This window comes from Cervus elaphus, chromosome 27 (genome assembly GCF_910594005.1).
Source record: "Cervus elaphus chromosome 27, mCerEla1.1, whole genome shotgun sequence".
In the NCBI taxonomy this organism is placed as follows: domain Eukaryota; kingdom Metazoa; phylum Chordata; class Mammalia; order Artiodactyla; family Cervidae; genus Cervus; species Cervus elaphus.
Window position 1 is genome coordinate 55,330,033 of NC_057841.1, and position 25,403 is coordinate 55,355,435.

At 38.5% G+C, this 25,403-nt stretch overlaps 1 protein-coding gene across 6 annotated transcripts in view; it reads left to right on the plus strand.

The window, feature by feature from the left end:
* Positions 1–25,403, plus strand: part of DCC (DCC netrin 1 receptor) — a 1,228,196-nt gene that overhangs the window by 1,099,796 nt on the left and 102,997 nt on the right. For all 6 annotated transcript variants that reach the window (XM_043889644.1, XM_043889645.1, XM_043889647.1 and 3 more), the window contains 2 exons: positions 2,526–2,558; positions 23,998–24,063. In XM_043889644.1, the coding sequence (XP_043745579.1) occupies positions 2,526–2,558; positions 23,998–24,063 (99 nt within the window). The remainder of the gene's footprint in view (positions 1–2,525; positions 2,559–23,997; positions 24,064–25,403) is intronic.

Genomic DNA, 25,403 nt, shown 5'->3' on the forward strand with positions numbered 1-25,403 from the left:
GGTGACAGGAGGAATTAAAAATTCAAGGCATAAAATTATAATACTTTGGCATCTGTTTTTAATTTTAGAGAATCACTATTTTCTTTAATAAAAAGTACTTATTAGGACACATTTAGTCCCTGTTGGGAAATATTCTTTAGTATTATTCACCATACATGTATTTATTTGTTACTTGCCAAAAATTTCTTGAACTACAGGTAATGCATTATGTAATTAAAGACAAAGGGAGAGATGAAGAATGGCAATAAGATGAGACCACTTTTCTTCTCTTATTTTTAATATCATTCCAAAACGTTCTCGCCTAAATATGAGATGCTGATTCAAGTAGTTTCTCAAGTGTGTTCTGGTCTGACTACCAAACCTTTCCCTTCCTGGCTTGTTTGGTCGTATAGACCCTGACATGCCTTTCCTCATTCTTACTGAACACTTGGTGTGGCCCTTCTTAGAGCAAAGTGTTCTTGCTTAAAAGCTGCATTAGGATCGTTTCTCTCTACGTAACCAATAGATAATGCATTTGCTTCTCAAAAGCACCTCTCATCAACAATTCCCTAATACTATAAGAAAATATATTTTGAGACATCATTAGTGTTGATTGGGAAATGGGAGAGAAAAATTAAGATACCCATTAAACTGTAATGATTATATTTGAAAAGACTGGATTAGATGACCTGGGGAGTTGAAAATTGTTAAATCTTGAAGAGATACAAAGACAGTTATAAAACTTATTTAAAGCTTGTTGAATCTTAATCTAATAAGCATGCTTTTATACACCATGTTCCAAAAGTGATTCATAATTCAGTCTTCTACTTAGTAAGATATCTTTCCTGGTTTATCTTTTTCATAGAATATGCCTCTGTATTATTTGAAAATGAAAGAAATTGCAAATGGTCTCTGGTGTAGGACTTTGTCCTTCTGTGATATAGCATTTATAAACTCTATATTTGGAAGTGGTTTTTACTAACAGCATTATTATTTAAGTATTTTGATTCTATATTTTCTTTTGGACAATGATTTGTATTCTTTCAATTAAAATAAAAAGGAAGGACTACCACCTAAAAGATATTTGCTTTAAGTATTTTTCAAACAATGATGACGGATTTGCTATGAGACCACCACATGTAATGAGAAAACTGAATAGATTATAGGTTGCTGCCCTTCAGAATCTATTATATTTTTCTCTATCTGACTTTGAGACATCTACAAAAAGCAAACCAGCAAATATGGTAGCCTAAGTGTTTGACTGCAATTAAGTGAGTTAAATAAACCCAGAAGACTCAAAGATCAAAGAAAATCAAGTGTAGGTGAATTAAGTCTAACTGATGGAAACTTACAGAGATCTATGTTAGTCAAAATGTCATTTCACAATTTCTAGGAAAGCAGTGTTTCACAGATTACCTCATATATAGTTACATTTGGTTAACAGAAGCCACTTTTCAAAATTTTAGAGATACCTTAAAATCTGACAAATTATCTTCAAGAACGGTATACATTATTCTGTATATGACCAACCTAGACAGCATATTAAAAAGCAGAGACATTACTTTGTCAACAAAGGTCCATCTAGTCAAAGCTATGGCTTTTCTAGTAGTCTTGTATGGATGCAAGAATTGGACTATAAAGAAAGCTGAGCACCAAAGAATTGATGCTTTTGAACTGTGGTGTTGGAGAAGACTCTTGAGAGTCCCTTGGACAGCAAGGCAATCCAACCAGTCCATCCAAAAGGAAATCAGTCCTGCATATTCATTGGAAGGACTGATGCTGAAGCTGAAGCTCCAATACTTTGGCCACCTATGCGAAGAACTGACTCACTGGAAAAGACCCTGATGCTGGGAAAGATTGAGGGCAGGAGGAGAAGGGGACGACAGAGGATGAGATGGTCGGACGGCATCATCGACTCAAAGGACATGAGTTTGAGTAAGCTCTCTGAGTTGGTGATGGACGGGGAGGCCCGGCGTGCTGTAGTCCGTGGAATCGCAAAGAGTCGGACATGACTGAGCGACTGAACTGACTGACAGATACATAATTCATTTAAAATTGTCAACAGTTCAAGACCTTGCCTCACAAGATTTAAAATCAAACCATTCAGATTAAACTTTATGATATTTTATTACTTTACCCTGTTCCTGTGAGAATTGGTTAAGTTCTCTTGTTGAAAAACTAAAAATGAATACAAGAAAATAGCCTCCTTAACTTATTTAAAATATATGGATGATAATTACTTGGTAATAGCATGCATTTATTACTGTTAATTGTATTATTAAACTTGCATGATAATTTGAGTTTATGTTTAGAGGACTCTTACAAATAACATTTTTTATAACACATTCACACAGCAAAATATTACTCTCAAATTCTTTCTTTAATTTAATTGAAATAATCACAGTAACCAACTCCTTATCAATTTTATTTCAATAGGGCATTGGCCTTGATGTGAGAACTCACTAATAAAACCATTGACTAGAAATGTCACCTTTCTTGATGGAAACTGCCAATATCTAATAATATTATTTCTCTTTCCTCCACAGTGGAACACCCTGACAAAATGGCTAATGACCAAGGTATGGTGGTTTTCATCTGTCATTTTTCCCTCCTTGAGTCAATGCTGTCTTTTAGAAATGTCAGTCATTATTTCATTTTCTTCTTTCTACCTGGGCCATACATACACCTGATGAAGCAGACTCTAGTGTGATAATTAATCTTGTTAATGAAGTTCTGCTTGGCTGAGGCTTCAGCTCTGATAGGGAGGATGTAAATTTTCTTGAGAGGAAATTGTTTTGTCTCCATTCTGAAGGACCAATTAAAATGTCAAGCTTCTTTGTATGAAATAAATTTTTAGTCTCTGTCTGCACTTCTGAATAATTCACATTAAGTATAATTAAGCTCAGCATAATTTTCAAGCTGCTCTTGCACCCTTTCATGAGCTCTGGATTAAAGTTCTGTAGCTCGACAGAGAAAACCCATAAATCATGTGTGCTTTTCCTCTGCAATGAGCTTCTTTTCATACATAAAAACAAAGTTAGGTCAACTTTTTTTTAGGGCAATACTTTTGTTCATTTTGAAGCCAGAAAGTTTTCATTTTAAGAATAAGGTGCCAGTTTGACTTGCAGTATTTTGTCCTCCTTCCATTCATTTGCTAAAAGCTGATTTGTGTAGAGAAACAGCGATGGTTTCACACAAAGGAAAATGGAGATAAATCACATCCATCAATTCTCAGGTAGATAGGAATTTATTCCCATGATTTGTAGACTGATATATTAAGATTCCATTATTTTTGCATGAAGGATAATTAGTAGAATGCCAAAGGAAAAAAAAAGAATAGTTTATGCATTTGATTTTTATAGGATGTTATAGTCTTCAAAAAGAGAGCGTTTGGAAATGCTCATGACTGGTGACCGTTGGTGTTGTTAGTATTGGTTCAGAGCTCACAGCTTGTGTAATTGTTTCCTGCTTGAGACATTATAATCAACATAACCTCCCTACCATCATCATGTCTCATAAGGCATCATGGTGTAGACTGTGGGAAAATATGCTTTTCAACAAGAATACTTTTCAACTGTTGACAAATACTAAGAATCTGAATGTTGTTTCACTAACAGTAGCAGATTGTCTCCATGAGCAGTATTTTATTTAATGACCCTGTATTCAGGTTTATCTCTGGGTCCTTATATCATTCCTCTGCTTAAGAGAACATGGCCAACACTTCATACAGGCAGGACCAGAAATGATGCAACGCACAGAAATGTCCACCCAGGGTTAAAGTTTCCATTAATCATTCCCTGATAGCTCGGTTGGTAAAGAATCTGTCTGCAATGGAGGAGACCCCGGTTCGATTCCTGGGTCGGGAAGACCCGCTGGAGAAGGAATCGGCTACCTGCTCCAGTATTCTTGAGGTTCCCTGGTGGTTCACCTGGTAAAGAATCCACCCGCAATGTGGGAGACCTGGCTTTGATCCCTGAGTTGGAAAGATTCCCTGGAGGAGGGAAAGGCTACCCATTCCAGTATTCTAGCCTGAAGAATTCCATGAACTGTACAGTCCATAGGGTCGCAAAGAGTCGGACATGACTGAGCAACTTTCACTTCACTTAATCACCTATATGTTCCTACTCTCTTACACTTAAAATATTTTCATAAGATAAGTATCTACTAAACAGTAATATATGTAAAGCCACTAGTGATAAGTAATTGGCAGTTAGCATGTATTTTATTAGGTAAACTAAACATTAGTGCTATCTAAATTCAAGCTGGAATAGTTAATTAGCGGAATTTATAATTTCAATTAAAAATAATTTTAAAAACTTTGCATAGCTTTCTTAATTTAAATGAATTTGGAGCTTCCACAGGCAGACAACTCCTAATTTTTAAAATTATGTTTAGAAAAAGTATATATATAGAGAAAGAAAATATGAAAACATTTTTTAAATAACTGAACCAGATGAAAAGTTACATTATTAGCCATTTGAGTGACAGTATGCTAAAGCTTCTCAATGTAGTGGATTTTCAATTGTTCCTGGATCCCTTTTAAATTTTTTTGCTGTTATTTGTTAATTGGTAATAATATTTTCAGCTACCAAGAAATATATTTTGTACAGTGTCTTTGGTCACACACTCTCCATGGATTTTACTCAGATCCTCACATTGCCTGTGAAATCAGATCAATTACTTGGAACAAAAGGAATTCCCAAGAATTATTGCCAGTGGCTGTGTTCATATATTCGGGCAATTGTTCTTTTTCTTCATCTAATATTACTTCGATTCTGTCACATACTATACTACTTGGTCCCTTACTCAAACACAAGTGGTATACAGTTGGTCAAATTGATAGGTTCTAAATTTTACATCAAACTCTAATTACTTGTAAAATTGAGAGGGAGTGACAGTGTGTAATTTAGTGGTTATAAGCCAGATCTTTAAATTCTTACAAAGAAAGCATATAAAATTTGTTGGCCATCCAAAACTCTTTGAAAACAAAATCAGACTTAGTACTCAAAAAATAACCCAGTTTAAAGATTCCTTTAAAATTGATGGGAATAATAGGAAAAGGCTGCTCTGAAGATCCCCACTCTCGGTACACAGCAAATCAGCTGGATATGCATTATTGTGCGCTCTGTTAGACCAATTTGTCCCCTTCCCATGGTGAAATGATCCTACAGTTATATTTATGACAAGCGCTGAATTTCTGTTGAGAGAAAATTTGCTCAGAGAGAAAATTTAGCACCCTGGGTCAGAGGTAACCTTGCAGAGATGAATCCTAAATAGAAAAGCAGGAGGTCAAGCTTGACTCATATGAGAAAAATTGAGAAAAGTTTTGATTGCTTTTAAAAAGTGTCACTGTGATCTCTTGTCACAGTTACCTTTTCTTGGTATTTAATATCTGCCCTGAAGAACATAAATATGAAAACAAAAAGTCAGTAATGTTTGAGTCGCTTCTCACTGGGGGGAAATGTTTTCTTCTGAGTGATGGCAATGCTAGTATGAAAATGATGGATGATTTACATAGAACTCCTTTTCCCCTTCATGTAAGAGTAAATTGATCAGATCTAGCATTTTCACATCTCTTTTTCCACATCTTAATTATTTGTCTAGTCTCTTGTAGGCACAAGCAGCCAATAAGTTTTAAAGTAATCATGGGATTTTAGAGGTTAATTGCAGATTTACTCTTTTAGAGGGTCAGGTAGGGAAGGGAAAGTCAATGTGTCTCTGTCTGGGTGGGTGTGTATAATGGTAAAATTAATCCTTATGAAGCTCTCAGCACCAGTTGCCATTCTGAGAGCTTAACATGTACTGACTAACTAAATCCACATAACAATGTGTGTGTGTACTAAGTTGCTGCAGACATGTCTGATCCTTTGCGACCCTATGAACTGTAACTCACCAGGTTCCTCTGTCCCTGGGATTCTCCAGGCAAAAATACTGGAGTGGATTGCCATGCCCTCTTCCAAGGGATCTTCCTGACCTGGGGATCAAAGCCACGCCTCTTTCATCTCTTGCGCTGGCAGGCAGGTTCTTTACCACTAGTGCCACCTGGGGATACTGTGGGAGATAGACTGTCATTTTCCCCAGTTTACTGATAAAGAAGCTGAAGCTCACAGAGTCCAAGTCGTTTGCCTATAGACCCACAGCTGGTAAGCAGCCAGACCATGATTCAAACCCAGACAGCCATCTTCCAAAGCCCTTATTTTGAACAACCACGTGTATCCACCACTACATGCTACATATACATATACACAACCACACAGGAGGTCATCCTGTAAGTGGGAAGCGGCAGCACTGAATATATGATCCTGATAGTCCCTTACCTCAGGAAACACAAGTGTGGTGCTATCCCTACTGCCTTGGTCAGCTCGAGCGGCCAATACAAAACACCACAGTCTGGGTGTGTTAAGTAGCATGTATTTTCTCATAGTTCTGGAGGCTGGAAGTCTCAGATCAGGGTTTGGCAGGGTTGGTGTCTGGTGAGAGCTCTCTTCCTGGCTTGCAGACTGCTGCCTTCTTGCTGTATTGTCCTCACAGGGTGGAGAGAGTGAGAGTGAGCTCATGACCCTGCTTATAAGGATGCTAATCTTATTGGATCAGGGCCCCACCCTTATGACCTCATTTAACTTCAAGTACTTCTGTAAAGACCTGTATCTCCTAATATAGTCACACTGGGTGTCACGAATTCAACATATGTATTTGGAGATGGGGAGGACATAATTCAGTACATACCATCTACTTTCAAAACCAAAACTGTTCTTTCACTGATTCTCTTTCCAGATTTTCAAATGAGGAAGCAGACAAAATTGTTGTGCAGGTCACTCAGATATAGTGTCAGGAAGAGTTGGAACTCAAACATGTTTATCTCTGACTCCCAGAGTATGCTGTCTTTCCTTTGTAGACTGTTGCCCTATTTATGAAAAAATTGGCCTTTTGTTTTTCTACAATCAGCTTAAACCTTTTAGATCTTCAAACAGAAGCATTTATTAAAGCCTCTTGTTTGGGGATCACAGTGGAGGATAGCCATAACTATAAAGTGTGACCAATTCTCGAAAGTAATTATTAGATCAAACTTTCAATCATAACTGATTGCTTTTGCATCCTTGAGCAAGTGAAAGGAAAGGCAGTTGCACAGTCGTGTCTGGTTCTTTGTGACCCCATGGACTGTAGCTTGTCTGGCTCCTCTGTCTATGGAATTCTCCAGGAAAGAATACTGGTGTGGGTTGCTATTTCCTTCTCCAGGTGATCTTTCTGACCCAGGGATCCAATCTGGGTCTCCTGCATTGCAGACGTATTCTTTACCAACTGAGCCACTAGGGAAGCATTTAACCCCAAAATGTCATCCTCTGTGTTGAGGTGTCGATAACGTAAAAAGTAGTAATTCTTAGCATGAACACAAATGGTTTCAATTTCATATGTGCTTCTGTGCTTGCCCACCGGGGCAGTAGTGCAGGTGCTGTGGTCATGACACAGTGCCATAAAGAGGAATCCTCATGAAATGATCTGTATGATGATATGAATTATGAGGGAAAATGGCTTGCTTCGAGCACCGTCAAGTATCTTTAATTCACCACGGCCTGCAGAGGGGGTGATGTAAAACAGGAGACCTGGAAAAGAGGCATAAATTCACAGGCCAGTTTTCAGATCCAGATGAAGGCGGCCTGCTGACAATTGCCCTCCCACTGCTGAGAGAGAATTACACTCCTCTGAATGGTGGTAAGGGCTGGTAACGCTCCAGGCTTTCCCTTCAGCTCGGTAGTGATGGAAGAGAACCAGAACGCGATCGGATGCTGGAGATGCTAGCACCATGCTGACGCTGTGAACTCCCATGCGGATTTGGGCATGTGACTGAACTTCTCTCAGCATCCTCACCTGTAAAATGATGATTTAGCCCAAATGGTCTTTGATTTCTTTTAAGTTTAAGGTGATCAAATTTTAGAATTGGTGTTAGAAAAATAAAGCCCAGGCACAGCATCTTCGCGTCGGGTCGCCCTTCGCACGTCAAGATTCCCACTGCCTGTCTGCCACTCTTCTGTGAGTTGTGCCTGCGCTAGCATATTTAGTTCTCACAACATCCTTACAGATGCAGAAAGCAAAACTCTTCAGAGGTTAAATCTTGCCCAAAGACTCACAGTATGTAAGGAGTTAGGCTGAGATACATACCCAGGCTAAGTAGCTTGAGTATCTCTGCTCAGAACCAATGTATAATTTCTGGAAATGCAGTAAGTTAATCAGCTCCTACTTTGTTATCAAAAAAGTGAAACTTACACACCCTTCCCATAAATTCACCCAGTTTAAAGGTCTTTGTGTTTCCTCAATAGGGTATTCAGGCCAAGTCCTTGACATCACACCTACCATTTTCCACCTCAACAGGTTTAATCTCATGAATAAACAGAATGTTAATTGTTTCCAGTTTTAGGGAAATAAGCTTTTCAAGGCAGTCTAGTCAAGCTTGGAATTTAGTTAATGTAATTCAGATTTTGCAGGATTTGGATCAGAGGAGCCAGGCTGCTGTTTGAGAAATTGACACCTTTAGCACCTTTTGATGGGAGTCATTTAATTGAAAATGAAAACCTCTTTTTACCCTGTTATCCTGTGTAATTTCAACTCACTTTATTAGTCAACTGCTTGCTACACTCCCTTGAAAAAAAACTACTCTCACATGTGTTTTTCTCAGCTCCAGAATTTTGCAATTCTGGAAATTATAGTGTTAAAAAAAAAAAAAAAGGCCCCAAATGAGTAATGTGCATTTGATAAAATATCCTGTCCCCAGCAAGCAACCAAGAAACTGCCTAGTCAGCCTCTCAGAAGTTATTAGGTTTTAATAGGTAACTTTGAAAGAAAAAAAAAAAAAGTACCTAGTGCTCACAGGAGTTAACATGATTCATGGCATAGTTTTAATCTTCTCAGACCTGAAAGCTAGACATTTTCATTAATAAGCCCTCAGATATCTTAAGCAAGTTCTTATTGTCAAGCCCCCTGTGATGCCAAAGGTCCTTCTTTGTCATAGATATGGGCCAAATATTAAGTTCCTAGCTTTATTTTCTTCCTGCTTTATCATCCTGGATTCTGCCTCATCAGTTTTCTCCCTGAAACACAGATGGTTCAATGTTACTTGCAGAATGAAGTCAGTTCTTTGACATCAAGGTCCTGGTTGTCTGACCTCAAATTTCCCCTTCTAGACTCACAACCAGTTTATCCCTCCGCTAATGTCACAGTCTATTAGCAAAGATCCACAAATCACTCTGGACAAAAAGTATTTTTAGAACTCCATGCTCTAACTCCTGCTGTCCTTTTAGCCTTAGCAGCACATTCTCCCTTTCTGAGACGAGTCCTTATCTTTGAAGGCTTCTTCTCAATTGTCTTTTGTCCAAGAAGTCTTTGTTACCTTTCTGGCCATTTAGTCTTCTGTGTGTCCTTAACACCCAGTGTAGTCTCTGCTATGCTGTTTGTTTCTTATAGTTCATCTATGTATGTACCCCAGCGTCTTGGCCAGGTTGTAAATTCTTTGGTGGCAAAGGGCTAGTCTCATTCACATTGTCATCTCTGCCTCCCTACACCCCCAATCTCTAGTTATGAACCTATCATATTATAGTTGACCGATAAGAGTTTGTTGGATTGAATTATGACACAGATATATGGGAAACAGAGTGATCTGGCAAGATAGACTTTACCATCTCATCCGAAGTATTGTTTGGAAAAACCCACAAGTAATAGAGCTCATGCCTGTGGGATGCAGTGCAGTCAGCCCTCCCTATCTTCCTGTTCCAAACCTGCAGATTCAGCCAGCGTTGAATCCTGTCCTGTGTTTACCTATTATATTTGAGCATCCATAGATTTTGGCCTCTGAGGCAAGTTCTGGATCCGATCCCTGCAGGTATTGAGGGATGGCTGTATAGGCGATTGATCTCGGGGGGATGAAAAAGATATGAAAATATTTTTTCCAGCAGGGAAAATGTATCTTCAATATTTATCTGTTAAATTAAAGCTGAACAGAAAGACAAGTTCTCTGTGATTCAGGAGAAGGTGGTCACATTTGTAGATGATTTTGATCCACTGGGTCCTTTTCTTGACCTTCACCCTTCTCTGTGAAGGTTCTTCATCCTCCTCACCTTTCTTGACCTTCTCTGTCATTTACTGTCAGAGAAAATGTATACACTTGCCATTCACCAGCTGCTCATGATCCTGAGTGTGTAAAGAACAAAATCAAAAGTAGTGGGTGCAGATAAGTTTTTGAAATTCCAAATGTGCGATATGAAAACAATTGGACTCACTTTTGACAACCTGTTTAAAACTGTTTGCCTAGCACTCTTCTGGGTGTGATGGAACATAAGAAAGAAGTATGGTTCCATGGGTTCATTTTCAAAAAGATACAGTACAGTTAGGATGTAAAGACTAGCATCCCAATATGGAAGTGTGAAATGCTAAAGCAGGTGGTACTATCTGCATATGTATGTTATAGGGTTTCAGATAGGAATCACTGTGAATAGTAGTAGAAAATACTTCTTGAGATCCAGTAGTTTAAATATATGAGGAAAACTTGAGTCAGCACAAATGACTACAGAGGGAAAATGACTTGAACTTTTATTCAGAAAAACCCTAGAATAGGTAAAACAAGAAGCTGCCCAAAGAATGAGGATTGCAAAATATGTTCAGGGCGTAATTAGGGCACCGCTGTACAGACTAGAACACTGGGGTTGAGATAAATTGGTAACAGGGCTTTTGCTGTTTCTCTCTGCTCTAACACAGCAGTTCTCAGGGCTTTTTACTCTGAAATACGTCAAGTGCCTGCTGTTTACACTGACCCCTGAGACCAGCAGTGTTCCCCTGCATCCAGAATCCCACAAACCCCATTCACTCTTGACTGCTGATGCTGATCAAACATTGTTTGAGGGGAACAGCATCAGTGAGAGTGTGGGTTGGGGCAAGGAAAGGAAAACTTGGAATAGGAACAGGGCCTCACTCTTCATCATCAACTCTTTAAAGCATTTTCCTAGCTCTTTTGGCCCACTTCTCTTATGCCTTTTCTGAAGGGTCCCCTTCACTTGTTGCAGTGCTTGGCATGGTGACAGAGACTACTATTTCGTTTCTTTTCCAAAGTCTGTTGTGTTTTTCTGTGCCTTACTGAAAAGGGAGCTGCCCTCTTAGGTCAAACCCGCCCGGCAAAGCCCTCCCACTCACGCGCCCTGATCAACTCTAGGAGATGCTCTAAGTTCTGCCCACACTCATTCCCTCGCCATCTTTCATTTGTTAAATTGTTCAATAATGGTAAAATCATCACATCAAAGTTGGACAGATCCAACCATTTAAAAGGAGTATGTTAGTCAGCCTTTCTGAGCCACAGTTTGCTCATCTATAAAACGGAGCTAATAACGTCTACATCATGAATTTGTAATTAATAGTATCCTCACCCTATTTATTATAGGAGTCTTTCCTGTTGTATTTAATTTGTTCTTCACACTCAGCTAGAATCATCTCTCTAGAATGCATGTTTGATTGAGTCACTGTTCTGCTTAAAATACCTTCAGTGGATCTGTCCCCTATAAGAAAAACTCTAGACTCTTTTGTAAAGCATAGAATGAGTTTTATGATTTCATCTCGGCCTCTTTCTCTAAGCTTACCCAGTTCATTCTTCTCTGGTACTTTTACACTCATCTTTTAATTCCCAGGTGTCACCACTGAAAACTCAGGGATCACCCTGAGTGATGTCGCCTCAGATGCCACCCCTGAAACACCTTCCATCATTTTCTAGGTGGAAATAGTCAATAGTCCTGTTTTGCCATGTGCACATACTTAAAATCTTTTTTTTTAACTTTTTAATTTTATAATGTAGTTGTTATTATTCACTTAACATATTTTCTCTCACTAGATTATGAACCTCTGCAGTAGTCCTTTTATATTGCTAATGCTTAGAGCAGTGGCTGGTCCACTCAACACATTTGTGGACTAGATGGATGGAGCATGGACAGATACATGAATGAAGAAGTTCTGTGCTCCAACCATGTTGTTATTTCCACATCCTAACAGTGCAGCCAGCAGGATGCTCCCATTCCACTTTTCATACTGCAGTTACAACTTCCCTATAATAGTCACTTGGAGAAGAAAGAGCATTCATGTTCTTCTGTTACTTCTTGCTGTGCTACTTGGCAACCTCACTAACACACAACCATATCTCACACTGCCTTCTGGATAGACTTGTGGACCGTCCAGGTGGGGGAAGCTATAATAGACCCTCATAGACTTTGGGAATGGTTGCTCTTTTATAATCCACGTAAGACCCAGCCTCACCTCCATGTTTCAGTCTGGTCAATGGATAGGCTCTTGGGAAGATCTAGTCATCCAGGGAAGAATGTTTAAAGAAACAGGATGCTTTTTAGATTTTCATAAACACTAGGCTGCCTCTAAAAATGATTTCTTAGACCCATATGCTGGCCATTATTCCAGATACATTATCAGAAAGAATGTATTCAGAGAGATTCCTGTGAGAGGAAATGATTCAGAGACCATTTAGCTTTACCATATCAGTAATATTGTTATCACTGTTTTTTATTCTGTTAGCAATTAAATTTTAACAGAAGTTTTCTTCTAAGCTTATGTGAATGGTATTTGCACTAACTAATAAGCTTATTTGACTTTTCATAGGCGGGAGCTTATGGCATGTGTGATCAGGAGCAGTTGACACAAAAGTTTTCTTTTGTGACCAGATGAACTGACACAGACTAATCGTACTTTAAGTCATATATATCAGAATGTATGAGCTTCCCTTTCCTGAAACCTTTGATGAGGCTAACTGTTTCCTGTGAACAAAAGATCTCATTGATCTGAATGGTTCTGTTGGTCCCCTGATATTTGCCTTTTGAGTTTTTAATCCGTTCTCCCTTGGAAGATGTTGAAAATGAGCCATGTTAGAGTCCATAACAGTAACCAATGTTCTTCTGAAATAGATAAGCACATATATATGTGTTTATTTTATAATATTTATCACTTCAGTTCAGTTGCTTAGTCACGTCCAACTCTTTGTGACCCCACGGACTGCAGCATACCAGGCCTCCCTGTCCATCACCAACTCTCAGAGTTTATTCAAACTCATGTCCATTGAGTCAGTGATGCCATCCAATCATTCTCATCCTCTGGAGTCCCCTTCTCCTCCTGCCTTCAATCTTTCCCAGCATCAGGGTCTTTTCTAAGGAAAATATTTTTCCTAGCATCATACATGCATATGTATTTCATAGATACAAGAATTTTTTCTTCTCTTTTCTTTGATTGACATATGCCACATGCTTAGAAATCCAGACATGAGTTGGTCTGGACTAGTGCTGCTTTTTATCTGTATTTGCAAAAGATGAAAAGTGAAATGTTTGTAAAATTTTTCCTAGTTTAGAACATCACTTGCACAACTTTCTTTACACATCATTTGCCATGTTCCAGAAAAGATTATGCATGTGCTACAGGGAATCACTCCAATACTTTGGCCACCTCATGCGAAGAGTTGATTCATTGGAAAAGACCCTGATGCTGGAAGGGATTGGGAGCAGGAGGAGAAGGGGACGACAGAGGATGAGATGGCTGGATGGCATCACCGACTCAATGGGCATGAGTTTGAGTAAACTCCGGGAGTTGGTGATGGACAGGGAGGCCTGGCGTGCTGCGATTCATGGGGTCGCAAAGAGTCAGACACGACTGAGCAACTGAACTGAACTGAACTGAACAGGGAATCAGGACCCAGAATAAAACTGCAGTGTCAATCAAGAGTTAGGAATTAAGAGTTTATTTGTTTAAATTGTTCATGTCTAGAACAAATAAATTTCTGTTTTGTCCAGAAGTATCCTGATTGACACTTGGGTCCAGGCAAAATTGATAATGGCAGGTTGTTTCACCCTTAAAGTATCCTAATCTTCATAATAACTATATGTTCACTCTATTCATGACATTTGTATATGAAATTATAATCTTATATTTTATACTGATTTCTAAGGATTTTTAGAGGGCTTCTCTGATAGCTTAGTTGGTAAATAATCTGTCTACAATGCAGGAGACCCCGGTTTGATTCCTGGGTTAGGAAGATCCACTGGAGAAGGGATAGGCTACTCATTCCAGTAGGCTTGGACTTCCTTTGTGTCTCAGCTGGTAAAGAATCCACCTGCAGTGCGGGAGACCGGGGTTAAGAAAATGAATTTACTTCTTGTCAGAACCTACTTTATTTATATTTTATGGCATAAAGGCAGAAATCAGAACCCCTCAAAGAAATGCCTCTCATGGTCAAGGAAAAGATGGACAATGGCTTATTTGGTTCTCTTGCACTGGGTCTGACGAGAGTAGGTCACCAAATGCCTTCCCGTTCCCATCAATTATTGCTCATAGACTTGCCACAGGACCCTTGAGCACAAAACCTCAATAACCCCCTTCATGGATCACAGCCTTGTGCTGGCAAAGGGGCTTGCATAACTCCATGGAGCTATGAGCCACGCTGTGCATAGCTACCCAAGATGGACAGATCACAGGAAGAGTTCTAATAACACCTGGTTCGCTGGAGGAGGGAATGGCAACCTACTCCAGTATTCTTGCCAGGAGAACCCCATGAACAGTATGAAAAGGCAGAAAGTATGACACCAGAAGATGAGCCCATCACCACCACCCCCGACCCCAGGTTGGAAGGTGTCCAATATGCTACTGGGGAAAAGCAGAAGGCAATTACTATAATAGCTCCACAAATAATGAAGAGGCTGGGCCAAAGTGGAAATGGTGCTCAGATGTGGATGGGTCTGGTGACAAAAGGAAAGTCTGATGCTATCAAGAACAATATTGCATAGAAACCTGGAATGTTAGGTCCATGAAGCATGGTAAATAACTGGACATGGCCAAGCAGGAGGTGGCAAGAGTGAACATCAACATCTTAGACAGTGAACCAAGGTGGATGGGAACAGGTGAATTTAATTCAGATGCCCATTATATCTACTACTGTGGGCAAGAACCCCTTAGAAGTAGCAGAGGAACCCTCCAAGTTAACAGGAGTTCAAAATGCAGTACTTGGGTGCAATCTCAAAAATGACAGAATGATCTCAGCTCATTTCCAAGGCAAACCATTCAAATCACAGTAATCCAAGTCTGTGCCCAAACAACGATGGTGAAGAGCTGAAGTTGCCTGATTCTGTGAAGATCTACAAGACCTTCTAGAACTAGCAGCAAAAAAAGAAAAAAAGTCCTTTTCATCATACAGGATTTGAATACAAAAATAGGAAGTCAAGAGACCGCTGGAATAACAGGCAAGTTTGGCAGAAGGGCAAAGGCTAACAGAGTTTTGTTAAGAGAACACACTGGTCATAGCAAGCACACTTTTTCCTGCAACATGAGACGACTCTACACATGGACATCACCAGATGGTCAATACCAAACTCAGACTGATTATGTTCTTTGCAGCCAAAGATGGAGAAGCTCTATACAGTCAGCAAAAACAAGACCTGGAGCTGACTGTGGCTCACATCATCAGCTCCTTATTGCAAAATTCAGGCTTAAATTGAAGAAAGTAGGGAAAACACTAGACCATTCGGGTAGGACCTAAATCAAATCCCTTATGGTTATACGTAGAGGTGATTAATAGAATCAAGGGATGAGATCTGGTAGACAGAGTGCTTGAAGAACTAGGAATAACATTTTACAGGAGGTGGTGACCAAAACCATCCCAAAGAAAAAGAAATGCAGGAAGGCAAAGTGTTTATCTGAGGGGGCTTTATAAATAGCTGAAGAAAGAAGAGAAGCAAAAGGCAAGGGGAAAACTGAAAGATATACCCAACTTCAGAGTTCCAGAGAATAGCAAGGAGAGATAAGATCTTCTTAAATGAATAGGGCAGAGAAATAGAGGAAAACAATGTCAAGGGAAAAACTAGAGATCTCTTCAAGAAAATTGGAGATATCAAGGGAACATTTCATGCAAGGATGAGCATGATAAAGGACAGAAACAGCAAGGATCTAACAGGAGCAGAAGAGGCTAAGAAGATATGGCAAGAATACACAGAAGGACTATAAAAAAAAAAGTCTTAATGACCCAGATAACCATGGTGCTGTGGTTACTCACCTAGAGCTGGATATCCTGGAATGTAAGGTCAGTCAGGCCTTAGGAAGCATTGCTATGAGCAAAGTTACTGGAAGTGATGGAATTTTAGCTGAGTTATTTAAAATCATAAAAGAGTATGCTGTTAAAGTGCTGAACTCAATACGCCAGAAAATTCGGAAAACACACCAGTGGCCACAGGACTGGAAAAGGTCAGTTTTTCATTCCAATCTCAAAGAAAGGCAATGCCAAGAATGTTCAAACTACTGTACAGTTGCACTCATTTCACATGATAGCAAGTTCAGTTCAGTCACTCAGTCGTGTCCAACTCTTTGCGACCCCATGGACTGCAGCATGCCAGGCCTCCCTGTCCATCACCAACTCCTGAAGTTTACTCAAACTCATGTCCATTGAATCAGTGACACTATCTAACCATCTCATCCTCTGTCGTCCTCTTCTCCTTCCACCCTCAATCCTTCCAAGCATCAGGGTCTTTTCAAATGAGTCAGTTCTTCACATCAGGTGGCCAAAGTATTGGAGTTTCAGCTTCAGCATCAGTCCTTCCAAGGAATATTCAGGACTGATTTCCTTTAGGATGGACTGGTTGGATCTCCTTACAGTCCAAGGGACTCTCAAGAGTCTTCTCCAACACCACAGTTCAAAAGCACCAATTTGTGGTGCTCAGCTTTCTTTATAGTCCAATTCTCACATCCATACTTGACTCCTGGAAAAATCATAGCTTTGACTAGATGGACCTTTGTTGGCAAAGTAATGTCTCTGCTTTTTAATATGCTGTCTATGTTGGTCATAACTTTTCTTCCAAGGAGTAAGCATCTTTTAATTTCATGGCTGCAGTCACCATCTACAGTAACATGATAGCAAGGTTATGTTCAAAATCCTTCAAACCAGACTTCAGCAGTATATGAACCAAGAATTTCCAGGTGTACTAGCTGTGTTTCAAAGAGACAGAGGAACCAGAGATCAAATTTCCAACATTTACTGGATCATGGAGAAAGTAGGGAAGTTTGAGAAAAACATCTACTTCAGTCCACTGACTATGCTAAGACTTTTGATTGTGTGGATTACAGAAAACTGTGGAAAATTCTTAAAGAAATGGGAATACCAAACCATTTTACCTGTCTCCTGAGAAACCTGTACATGGGTCAAGAAGCAACAGTTAGAACTGGACATGGAACACAAACTGTTTCAAAATTGTGAAAGGAGTACATCAAGGCTGTATATTGTCACCCTGCTGATTTAACTTATATTCAGATTACATCATTCAAAATGCTTGAATGGATGAATCACAAGCTGGAATCAAGATTGCTGGGAGAGATAGCAACAGCCTCAGGTATACAGATGACACCACTTTGCTGGTAGAAAGTTAAGAGACTATTGATAAGGGTGAAAGAGGAGAGTGAAAAGGCTGGTTTGAAACTCAGCATTCAAAAAACTAAGATCATGACATCCAGTCCCATCACTTCATGGCAAGTAGAAGGAAAAAAAGCAGAAGCAGTGACATATTTTATTTTTTTGTACTCCAAAATCACTGCAGTAGTGACTGCACTCATGAAGGAAAACTATGACAAACCTAGACAGCATATTTAAGAACAGAGACATCACTTTGCTGACAAGGGTCCATATAATTAAAGCTATGGTTTCTCCAGTAGTCATGTACAGATATGAGAGTTGGATCATAAAGAAGTGTGAGCCCCAAGAATTGATGCTTTCTAACTGTGGTGTTGGATAAGACTGTTGAAATCCCTTGGACTGCAGGGAGATCCAATCAGTCCATCCTAAAGGAAATCAGTCCTGAATATTTATTGGAAGGACTGATGCTGAAGCTGAAGCTCCAATAATTTGGCCACCTGATGAATGTGAAGAACAGACTCATTTGAAAAGACCCTGATGCTGGGAAAGATTGAAGGCAAGAGAAGCGGGTGACAGAGGATGAGATGGTTAGCATCACCAACTCAATGGAGATGAATTTGAACAAACTCCGGGTGGTAGTGGAGGACAGAGGAGCCTGGGGTGCTGCAGTTCATGAGGTCACAAAGATTAGGACATGGCTAAGCAACTGAATAACAACAATGCAGCCTCAGTACATGCTAGTTGCCCTTGTATATGAAGTAGTAATATTATACTTTCTTTTAATCAGTGAACTTTCTTTCATGTTAGCTTGAAAACAATGTGTTGAACCTGAGGAAAGGATGAAAAGAGCTCATTCATTTTTCTGTTAATATATGTTTGAAATAGCCTAGGTATAGGCTATGATTTTGCTTCCTAGTTTTGATACCTTTTTTCAAAGTCAGCAGGGTTACCAACTCTTAGTCACATTTTTCAGCCTCTGGAAAAGCATCTGCTTTAAATATATCTCAATATAATCTGTGTACTGAGCAGTAAAATTATATTCACATGGCATCAATGCATTATCTTTACCCACTGGTATACAAGACAGAAAATCAATGCACTTCCCTTCATTATCACCAGAATTATCTTCAATGAAACAATTTCTAAGATCAAGAAGATATCTCAGTGCTGTGTATCCTTGGGAGGATATATATTGAACGAATGTTAGACAACCAGTCTGTCCATTTAATTTACATTATGGCCTATATCTTGGGATTGATTGTGTGAGTTCCATTCTGAAGGACCCTCTGTTAACTTCAGTCAGGAAGAATGGATTAAAAATAGATTAGAACTACCACATTCAGCTTTTTCTATGTCCTCTGCAGAATAAATTTCCATTCACTCCTTTCTGAACTTATAAACATTCACTCAGAAAAACCACTCTAGAACTCAAATTCTAGGTGAATTAATCTTTTCTACAGACTTTATTTTTGGGGGCTCCAAAGTCACTGCAGATAGTGACTACAGCCATGAAATTAAAAGACGCTTGCTCCTTGGAAGAAAAGCTATGACCAACATAGACAGCATATTAAAAAGCAGAGACATTACTTTGTCAACAAAGGTCTGTCTAGTCAAAGTTATGGTTTTTCCAGTAGTCATGTATGGATGTGAGAATTGGACTATAAAGAAAGCTGAACACCAAAGAACTGAGGCTTTTGAACTGTGGTGTTGGAGAAGACTCTTGAGAGTCCCTTGGACTGTAAGGAGATCCAACCAGTCCATCCTAAAGGAAATCAGTCCTGAATATTCCTTGGAAGGACTGATGCTGAAGCTGAAGCTCCAATACTTTGGCCACCTGATGTGAAGAACTGACTCATTTGAAAAGACCCTGATGCTGGGAAAGATTGAAGGCAGGAGGAGAAGGGGATGACAGAGGATGAGATGGCTGGATGGCATCACCAACTCATGGACATGAGTTTGAGTAAACTCGGGGAGCTGGTGATGGACAGGGAGGCCTGGCATGCTGCAGTCCATGGGGTCGCCAAGAGTTGGACACGACTGAGTAACTGAACTGAACTGAGGTGCTAAACAATTTTACCATAGGGAATATTCTTCATCTGCCCGTATGTATTAAAACTTCATGTCTGATGTAAGCATTATACTGTCTAATTTTACACACTTCAGTACAAATATAGAAGCAATATTTTAAGTAATAATGTAAGAATAACATAAACATTAACGTGTAATAGTAATAACTTAAAGTATGTTTGTTATTAACACATTACAAAGTGTTCTGAGTTTAGTCATTTATCAAGTATTGAGAGTATGGTATAAATGTCACTGTGGTAAGCACCAAGAAATATAATAATGAGCACACATCCCGAAAGAATTTATGTTACCTCTGCTCATTTTCTCTCAATCCAGAGAGTAGCTAGTAGGAAAATCATGGAGACTAACTTTTGCCTAAAGGAGTTTGTTTCTCTTGCCAAAATAAGATGATCTATCCTTTAAATAAAGCATAGAAAATAACTCTTTAAGTGACTTTAGCATTTATACTGTTTAAAGAGTGTAAACAGTGGAGGAGCATGAATTTTTTGGTTTGGACCTTCCTTAGAGGTATGTAAATACAATATTTTTAAATAACTTGAAAAAGTCCCAGTCTTCTTCTTTTCAAGTCAAATATGGGATCATGGCCTTTTTTTTTTTTTTCTCTTCTTTCTGAAACCAGAGAAAGGTGCTTTGCTTCAGTAATCAAAACTTTTTGGAAGAAACAGTTTTTTGGATGGAATTATCTGGATGAAATCCATGGTTGGTTAGGAGATTCGTTACTTTATCATCTTAATTCTGTTCCTCACCCTAATTTCTATTAGGAAATTTGGGTACAGAGTAACACAAGAGCTCTTCTTTATATTCTTGAGAATATAATACTATATTTACATAGACATTTTCATTCCTGTTGTTCCTGTAAAATCATATTACTAATTCCTTAATGAAAAAAGAAACTACCTATCTCTAGTTTTTTGAACTATGTGGAGCTTTATTTGAATAATTTTTAAAAACTTCATACATTCACACGTATTACTTCCACAAATGTTGGGTTTAAAAATCCATATATTTATTACTTATTTGTAATTTTTAATTTTGAAAAATGTTAGAGATTTAGTACCATAAGCAAAAAAAAGGAATCAATGGATTTAAGATAAATTCAATTGTGAAACGTACAAGACTAAAAATAATGTATTATCTTTTATTTGCATGTACTTCTTTTAAAAATACTAGATAAATGAAAGATATTTTCACTGAAACCTAGTAGTGATTTTATAGTAATAGTAAATCAATTTAGTAATAGTTATTTTATAGTAGGAATTAACTTATTCTTAAATCTTTAAAGTCAGAATAAGTTAAAAATGATCTGATATTAGCTAATATTAACCATAAATAGTCCTGTATAGGATTTGGATTCAGTGAGCCAACGCTATCTGTCTTGGCAGGTTCTATATCTAATAAATCTTTTTATGCTACCCCTCCCATGAGCATCTAGGACTATGCCTTGCCTATAGTGGGCACTTAGTATATTTTGAGTGAATTATTATCAGTTTTATGCTCCATTAAAAAATTAAGACCTCTGGGAACGAATAGTAGTTTCTATCTTTACTTTTAAGTGACTTTTCATCTTCCACAGTCTAATTAGGTCACTCTTTCCCTTAATCAGTGCTTATGAAATTCACCAACTTTACAAAACACATCTAATGTTTCAACTACAGCAAAAAGCCCTTTTGACATGAGAAATAGTAATAGTCCAGTGTTTCATCTGACAATTTTGTGATTCTTGCCTTAAGATAGCAGGAGAATCTTCTGTTTTTAACTTGTTATTTGTGGTGGATAATCTGCCTGCCAGTGCAGGAGATGTGGATTCTATCCCTGGATTGGGAAGATCCCTAGGATGAGGAAATGGCAACCCACTCCAGTATTCTTGCCTGGAAAATTCCGTGGACAGAGGAGCCTGATGGGCTACAGCCCACGGTGTTACAAAGAGTCTGATGTGACTGAGTGACCAAACATACACACACACATTTACCCAATTTGCCCATAAAAAGACTTCTTGGGATTTAAAAGACATATTTTAGAGAACAAAAACATAGAAGCACACAAAATGATATTTGATTCCCACATCTTTAAATAAAGAGATCCCAGACTCCTCGATATCCCCAAAATGAGTTTTGTGTGTCTTTACTGAAGAGGTGCCAGAAGTCTTAAATTACCATGAATCCAATCTTGCTTGTTGATGATATCAAGTTTCCTTAAAGTATTTCCTGTTGGATTTGTTAAGAGTTACTTAATTTTCTTTCATGGTATCCATCTAATTATAACCAACAAAATATTAACTGATGTCAGTACCTTAGATTATGTGAGTAGAATGCTTAAGTTTTCAGCTGCTCTGTTATTTCAAAAGTATCTCGAGTTCCTTTATCTTACACAGAGCTCTAACCTATGACATCGGATATTCTTCTGCATACTGAAATTCACCATGTAATCAATAGCCTCACTGAATCTAAAGGGTGCTATACCCACAGAGATTTATGTTTAAGTAATATATGGATGTGCTCAGGGGCTTGTTTCTGCATCTTCCCACAAACTAGCTGGGAGAATAAGAAAGTTCATTAAAAAGACATTTGTCAGGATGCTAGAGCAATAGGAAAAATCCTCCACAGGCTATGTACCTAATTTCCAGCCAATACAGAATGACTCCCAACAGGAATCATTTATTGCTTTAGTGGCTTAAGTGATGGGGCTGTTAGCATCTCTTTTGGCTGACTGCTTTGCAATCTAGTTGCTTTCAGATGTGTGAAAAGTCATCTTAATATTCATACAGAACTTCTGTCTCACTTCATTTCTTCCAGCCTTGATCTGTCAGTGTCCTGTGGGCAACGCTTATTGAAATCCCAGGTGTGTCAGAGTTACACAAACAAGGGGCTTGGGGAAAGGGTTAGGCTTCTCTATGTTTCAGTCATCGCCCCCCAAAATGTCTTCACAATTGCTTATTTCATTCTTTTTTAAGTCACTCAGTCATGACCAACTCTTTGTGACCCCATGGACTGTAGCCCATCAGGCTCCTCTGTCCTTGGGATTTCCCAGGCCAGAATATTGGGGTGGGTATCCATCCCCTTCTCCAGGGGATCTTCCTGACCCAGGAATCGAACCTGTGTCTTCTACATTGCGGATGGATTCTTCACCATCCAAGCCGCCAGGGAAGCCCAGTCACCACCATTCCTTCCTGCCTCACACACCGGAACCTCCATCCTAATTCCCACTTGTTTATATACCCAGAGTCATTGACCAGCAGATTTTAAACGTACCAATTTATCCTGGAAACAGAATGTAATGTGATTGGATTAATTTATCAATGCTTGCTGGAAACCCAACACCCTCAGTTCAGCTCTGACTTGACACTGAAAGAATTTTTTTAAAAATTATGAATGCATGGTCTGGTAACAAGACTTGTTTCTTCACAATTCTTTTGCAAATAAAATGATAAGCTCTTGGAAAAGCTGTAGTTAAAAGCGCTAACCACAGAAAGTTTGGTATGCACAGGAATGTCACAGGAGCAGGACTTGGAAGTCTTCAAAAAGGAAAAAAAAAAAATCTGTACATCTGACAAAAACAACGAGTGTTATCCTAGCTGGCTTCCTCAACATCACCCACTGGTGATAACCACTTTCAGAAATCACACTCCAAAGTGAATAAAGAATTATCTGCACTCTTGTGTTTGTATAGAGATTCAACTCCCAAATGTTTTTTTTCTAATAGATATTCTAGAACTCAAAATCTAATCAAATAATTACAGTTCTACAAACATACCAATAGAAAAGGGAATTACCTGTAGTGAAAAACTGTTAATTAAATGTGGATGATAGCATAATTACTTCTGGTTAATGTCTGGCTCAGTTCTCTTAAAGACTACTCGTGTAATTGTTGAACACCTATTAGAAGGCAGTGCTTCCAATAATGTGATGCTCAAGAAACCTCGTTTCTTAGTGTATTTGTAAGAAATAGACTATGTGTCTTGTGACACACCCCCTAGTCTTTATTCCATATTCAATAATTCATTCTCAGGCACCTACTTGGCATATAACACAAAGACAACTTACCAGGCAAAAAGTGCTGTCCCCTTGTAAAGTAGTAATGCTAATTTGCCACAAAATCATGTCTAGTGGGCAACAGCCTAGACTAGACCCCTTGAAGCAAGGAGTAGGCGGGCTCTGTCTCTCTAGGAGCCAACACCCCCGTTCCTTCTGTTCGGAGATGTTCAAGATAAACACTTAGAACAACCCTGATGTACCTGTTGGCGGCCTGTTAATGAGGATATTGGAGGAAAAAAAAGAGGAAGTGAGGGGTCAGCTTTAGCTTGTTTAGAAGAGTATTTTCATGACAGATTTTTCCTCACACAGAAAATAGCATTTTCTTGCAAAGTATAATGTTATCACTATTTTCAGGCTGTCTTTGAGGTAGATAAATTAATCTTACTCAGTTTTTTATTTTTAAATACTATTGTTGTCTGTTTTGTTTCACTTGTGTTTCCATGTTGTAGGTCCACTAACATTCTGATATATCTTCCCAATGAACAGGTCGCCATGGAGATGGAAGTTATTGGCCAGTTGATACGAATTTGATTGATAGAAGCACTCTGAATGGTAAGTATATAAATTAGGTTCTATTGGATTAATCACATTAATTTAAATGGTTAATTCTAGCATGTTTGAGGCAAATTTTCTGTTGACTGCAAGTGCCAATAACCTCAAACTTAGGGTTTTAGTGGGGATAATACAAGCATGAAATTATTAGTAAACTTGGAGCTTATTTCACTAGGAGACAGCGGCAATGAGAGCTGACAAGTACACAAAATAGTCAGTTAGAAAAGCCTAGACATAGAGAATTTTATAAATGATGCAGGGCTGTTAACTATCTCAGTCTGAAAGTACTCTATGTATTTAATATTTCCAAAAATGAAATTTTATTAAAGAGAGGTGACGTCAAAAGTACAGCAAGCTGAAACCCATTCAGTTTCATCAACTGAAGTTTCTAGGACTTTTTGAAGAGTCAGAGTGCCAGGAAATTAAGAGGCAATCTATACAGACAATTGAGAAGGAACAATTATTTCCTCACAGTTTCCATCACTGCTGAACAACGGTTATATGTGTTACAGATGAAGCAAATGTAAGCCATGAACACAGAACAATATATTTCTTAAATGGCGTGTCCTAAAGAACACTAATCTTGGACAGAAATGCCCAATGGAACAGCTGAAAATACTGGAGGCCCAGTAAAATTTGTATTATTTCTAATTGCCTAAGAGCTGAGGCAAAGAAAAATATTGCAAGGGATTACCATCTCAATGTATGTAGGCCTCTCAATGTACATATCCATAGGCAACTAGAAATAATTCAAACTTAACTGAACCTCCTCTATTCTTAATTACTAAATCTGGCAAACCTAGTTTTGGATCAGTACCAAGTTTAAAAGTTTGGTATTGACTATTTGAATTTGCCGTTCAAAAGAGAATGAATTCCTAATCAAAAAGAAACCCTAGCCCAAATTTGACATGGCCAGATAAGTCAAAGATAAGAACTTTTCTTTTCACAGGAGGCAGACTTCAGATGAAGAGAAAGACAGTAATTGAGAGAAATGCATGTCATTGTATTTTTGTTTTTACTATTTAAGATTCCTAGTGAGAAATATAATTGTATTTAAATTTGATCTGATATACATTATCTCACAGGAGAGTCATGAAGATAAAATAAATAAATGACATCCAATGACTTTGAGCCATTTTAGATAGATTATTGGCATTATCCCTTCTCAGATTTCTGCATCACTTAATGATGTTCTAGGCATTTCCTATTAAATAAGTGGGATGAACAAAGTACCTGAAACATTTCTAGAAACCCTACTGAAATAACTAATTATTACAGGCTATATGATTAATTAAGGTGATCTGATAACCTCAGAGACATGGATGGTAGAGGGCATGCTT